Source organism: Alexandromys fortis, unplaced genomic scaffold (assembly GCF_014885135.2).
Source record: "Alexandromys fortis isolate MF-2015 unplaced genomic scaffold, M_Fortis_MF-2015_v1.1 scaffold_6, whole genome shotgun sequence".
NCBI lineage: Eukaryota > Metazoa > Chordata > Mammalia > Rodentia > Cricetidae > Alexandromys > Alexandromys fortis.
Window position 1 is genome coordinate 3,516,840 of NW_026067902.1, and position 5,250 is coordinate 3,522,089.

Here is a 5,250-nt window from a genome sequence, read left to right on the forward strand (position 1 = left end):
TGAAGGTATGTTTCCTGGAGTTTTAACATATTCTCACTTCCTGCTCGATCCTTCAAATTAACCAGCAGTCTACCATCTTTTAAAAACTGTCCTGATAACTGAACAAGAGTTACATAATCTAAACAGAAAAAAGTACAAGAAACAAATTTATTTAAGTGAAAAAAGAGAAAAAAGAAAGTTATAAAAATTGTAATTGTTGTTAAAGTCATATAATTAGAAAGCTGTAAAATGGAGTCAACACAGATATGTTACTGGGATTGCACATATATTTTACTGCCAAATTCTAAATTCAAGGAATCTATAAATTTGTGAAACTATTTGTATTATAACATAATGTACAACATTTCACACGAGTTGTCTCATATCCATAAAATATTCAGTACTGAACTTGGACTATGGACTTTGGATGACAATGAGCTATCAACATAGTTTTACCAACTAAAAATGGTACTATTTTCTCAGTAATATTTGTATGAAACACAAGAAACATAAAATATTAGTCTTTCCTACCAAATACTATAAAATTTATTACTCCAAGAAATTCATTTTTTTTATCTCCCCACCTTGTCAGACTTTTTATACAAATGTTTTAATTCTCTGCACTTTGTCAGACCTTTGTTTCTACAAAGACCCTGCTGGATTCTCAGAACTTAAGTGACTTGGTGGCTGACCTCTTCCCATTGTCCCTTATTTCCTCTGTTCTAGATTCTTTTAAAAATAGCCAATTATGAAAGATTATAAAGTTGGACCCCACCCACTGAGGGAAAGACACAGTCACTACCAGTCCTAGAATAAAAACCAAATGGACCCACAGCTCCTTTATAGTGCTTCCTCCACTTTATAAGTGAGCAACCTTTTGACCAAGAGTAAAATTTTGCCTTGTTGAGACACTTCAGTTAGAGTGGTGGTCTCTTATTTGTGACCCCAAACTTATCTATAACTCTTGACCATGAGGGAGGCTATGTATGTTTGAGTGAAGCAGGTATCTAGACAATCTCTATTCAACATTCTTTGAACCAGAAAATTTTCTAAAGTATATTCTATTAGCACTTGATTTTTTGAGACATTCTATCATAGAGATGAGAAAGTAAATAATACAGAAAACTGGTGGAAAAAGGTAAAGTCCTTGCTGAAGGAAACATGACCATAAGCCTTCTGCTCTCTGACTGAAAAAGGAATGAGGCAGAGTGCTATGGATGGAGCTTTGCAGACCATTTTGTTCAGAAGGTGAAGACCAACACACTGATAGAAATGCATACTAAAAAGTCTTGATCCTGGCTCATGAGATTCGAGTGGGGAATTGGCATGGCTACTGGGCTAGAAGTCACTCATATTACATTCAGGCAAAGAATATGGTTGCATCATGCCCATGTCGTATCTTTTTAATGAGGTTGAAATCACAACAGGCTAAACAGTTTGTCAGAGAAAATTTCAAGACAGCATAACAAACACTCTGTCGCATGGTGGCTGGTTTCTGTGTTTATTGATATTGATATCAATAATCCGAAACAGAGTGGTATGAAAGATGTGCAGTTTTGTGGAGAAAACAACACAAGGAAATTTAAAATTGCACACACAGTGGCTGGGAAGAAAAGAGCTAAAATTATTTTTAAAAAAGATTAATGTTATTAAATAGAAACATTGGTCTAGGCACTGAGAACGTAGGAAAGTTGCCTCAAGACCAGGACACCATCCTGGGAAAGTTCCATCTTTGGGAAATGCAGGTTCATTTGAAAGGAGAAAACATAAACCGTAAATGCAGGCAAATAGATTCCCTAATAGAAGACAGCAGCATAGGAGCTGTTTTCCTGCACCCAGCCAGTAAGGTGTGCAGAGGTCACTTCTGCTGTGGTAGAACTGAACCACAGTGCATCTCAAATTTACAAAAGAACCTTGCAGTATCAGCCACATGAAAACTGGACATTTAAGCATATAAAATATGAGAATTATAGCTTCATAGAGCCTTGTGCCAAGATTCTGGAAAAAAATTCAAGTAAGACAATGTGTCCTAGAGTTGCTAAGCTATGTGCAAAGCGGTGAAATGAAATGTAAGTCACAATGGGGATCTTGAGTATCAGAGACGATAGGACCGTGTGATACCTCCTGAGGAAAGTTGCAGTCTTGCAATGGAGCTGGACTAGGGGTTATACGTGCTTCAGGCTACATAATGGAAGCCGCAGGACTACCAAAGGTGGTTGGAGGCCAAATGGTGCCATCAAATGATCCAGATGTTGGATACAGAGCTTTGGAAAATGGCGTTTTTCTTGCTGTTCTTGGGTTTTGCTTTGGTTTGATGTTTCCTTGATATACTATTCTTCTCCTTTGGAATAAGAATATTTATTCTGTGCCATTGAACATGGAAAATATGTACCTCGTGTTTTGATTTTATCCAGGATCACAATTAAAAGTTTGTCTTGATTGGCGGCTTCGAAAGCGCCGCGGCGGGAAGGGCTGCAGACGCGCCGGGCGATGTGGACAGGCCAGGATCAGAAAGATGGATGAGAATGTTGCCGAGTTTCTCCGGAGGAGCATCTTGAAAATCCCCTTGCATGCGATAAAGACCATCCTAAAAACCTGGGACTTTCTGTCCGAAAACCAGCTGGAGACCATAAACTTGAGGCAGAGGAAGGAATCTCTGGCCCAGGAAATAATTCTGCTGTGTGAGCTCTGACTGTCCTGGAACTCTGTCTGGAAACCAGGCTGGCCTCAAACTAACAGAAGTCCACCTGCCTCTGCCTCTGCCTCTGCCTCCTGAGTGCTGGAATTAAAGGCATGTGCCTGACTGGAACAATCTTTCCAACAGCCTGGCTAAAACAATTGGATGCTCATATGCAAAAACACCTCTGCTGGTCAAGGTGCTGCATCTGTTCAGTCCCAGAACTATGAAAGCCAAGGGGAAGAATGCAACTCTTGATGACATGGCCCTCTTAGACATCGTGTATACTCAAGTTCATCGGCACAAGAAGCTCTGGGATGTCTTTGAGATGAGTAAAGAACCAGGTGAAGATGTCGACCTTTTTGACATGAAACAGTTCCAAGGTTCCTTTAAGAAAATTCTTCAGAGAGCATTAAAAAATGTTTCAGTCAACTTCAGAGTCGACCAGAAGAATGCTGTGTGGATTCAGGTTGCCTGGGGAACACAACATTCACAACCAAACCAGTACAAACCCACTTTTGTGGTGTACTATCCCCAGACTCCATATGCCTTCATTTCTACCTGCCCTCTGAAGACCACTGTACCCCTTCTCCATCAGGCCCTGAAGGTTGCGAGCAAACACCATCAGATAGTGCACCTGAATCTGAAAAGCCGGCACCTGGACTAGCTCAAGGCTATCATTTTTAGAGAGTATAACCAGAACTTTGACAGCCACAACACCACAGTGCCTCTGCAGGAAGGAAGCTTTGGACTAGACGTGAATTTGGATTCAAACATCATTCTTGAAAACACAGAAGAAAAAGAAAGAATCCAAAGAGTCACTCAGGAGACCTTTGGAACCTATTCCCAGCCACAGCTGGAATTTGCACAGTATAAGCTGGAGACCAGATTCAAGAGTGACATAAGTGGCGGCATCTTGGCTGACAGGAAAGAACCCCTCCGGTGCCTCATAAAGTTCTCAAGCTCACACCTTTTGGAAGCATTGAAATCCTTAGCACCCGCCGGCATAGCAGATGCACCGCTTTCTCCACTGCTCACCTGTATACCAAGCAAGAAAATGAATTATTTTAAAATTAGAGATAAATGAGATACATGTGGCTTTGCTCGTATTGCACATAGAATCCCGGTTGTAGCCGGCTGGCTTCTGTATAGACTCTTGTGTTTTAGAAATCAATCCTTGGCATTGGAAAGTCGGTGCTTTTAATGTAACTGTTGGGACTATATATGTCCTCCCTATGTGCTCTTGTACCCCTGCTCCTATGGCCTGCTAATTAAATTACAGCAGCAGTGGGCATTTGAGAAGCGATACCTCTGGCTGCTCAGCAGGTCTTAGGCCAGCTGCATAAAGGTATAAAAGGCTTTAGCTCACGGAAAAATAAAGGTTGCTGTGCTTCCACCTGAAAAAAAAAAGTTTGTCTTGAGTCTGAGAAGAATTTTTGGATTCCTTACCAGTATTAAGGCTGTTAAAGATTATGAGAACTTTTGCAGTTTAACTAAATGTATTTTACTTTATGAAAATGACCATTAGTTTTTCTTTTTTTTTTAGGTCCAGGGATATAAAGTTGTACCTAAAAGTGGTATGTTTGTGGAATGGTCATCATTTAGGTGTGCTTATTGCTTTTTCAGAGGACCCAAATTCAGCTCCCCAATCCCATTTTAGGTAGCTCATAACTTCTAGCTTCTGTAGACATATAATCATGTGAACAGTCACACAAAGCATATAACCATACATACAATTAATGAAGTCAAAATAAAATGCAAAGCAAAATGATATTAGAGTGTCAAGTGAGAAGAGATAAACTTGTGATGATTAATGATCATTACCAAAATTAATATTCAGAAATCTTTAAAACGTACATCTCGGTCTGTCTTTAAAGGCAGGAAGTTTCAATGAGTCGGGAAGACCCACCCTGAGTATGCTCTGTTCTGAATAAAAGCTAAAAGAGATGAAGTGATGTGAAGGCCAGCATTTGCAGCATCCTTTTCTGCTTCCTCACTGTGGAAACAAACTGTCATATAGCATTACCTGCCCTGATGAACTGTACCTCTTCAAACTGTGAGCCAAAACAAACCTTTGCTTCATTAAATTGTTTCTCATCTGGTATTTGGTCACAGAAACAATGAAAGTAGTTCATATAGCTTCTATCATGAAAATAGATAAGCAGTTTGATCTAACGCAGCGTTTCACAACCTTCTAAATGCTATCGCCTTTTAATACAGTTCCTCATGTTGTATACCTCCAACCATAAAATTACCTTTATTACTGCTTTACAACTGTAATTTTCTTACTGTTATGACTGTTAATGTTAATATCTGATATGCAAGGTATCTAATATGCTACCCCTGTGAAAGGACGATTTTCCTCCCTGTCTGTTGGTCACTAGTCCACTAGGACAAAGGAGCAGAAGACAGCGAGCTTCGTATGGCCTGTGAACACGATGGAAATATCCTTCCAGGATGCTGGTTCAGTGAGACAGCTCAGCTTTATTCCAGAGTATAGAGGATATATAGGATTGGGGACAGTAGCTGTGGAAATACCTAATTTGCATTAAATGGCACACTCCTATTATAAGGCTCCTAGAACAAGTGTTAGT

The 5,250-nt window shown here is 39.8% G+C and overlaps 1 protein-coding gene across 1 annotated transcript; it reads left to right on the forward strand.

The window, feature by feature from the left end:
* Nucleotides 1–2,460: 2,460 nt before the first annotated feature.
* LOC126496662 (centromere protein N-like) lies at nt 2,461–4,021 on the forward strand. Its single transcript, XM_050134174.1, is given in 2 exon segments — nt 2,461–2,660; nt 2,890–4,021. Coding segments are annotated over 2 exon segments (1,020 nt in total). The 5' UTR covers nt 2,461–2,494; the 3' UTR covers nt 3,744–4,021.
* Nucleotides 4,022–5,250: the final 1,229 nt, after the last annotated feature.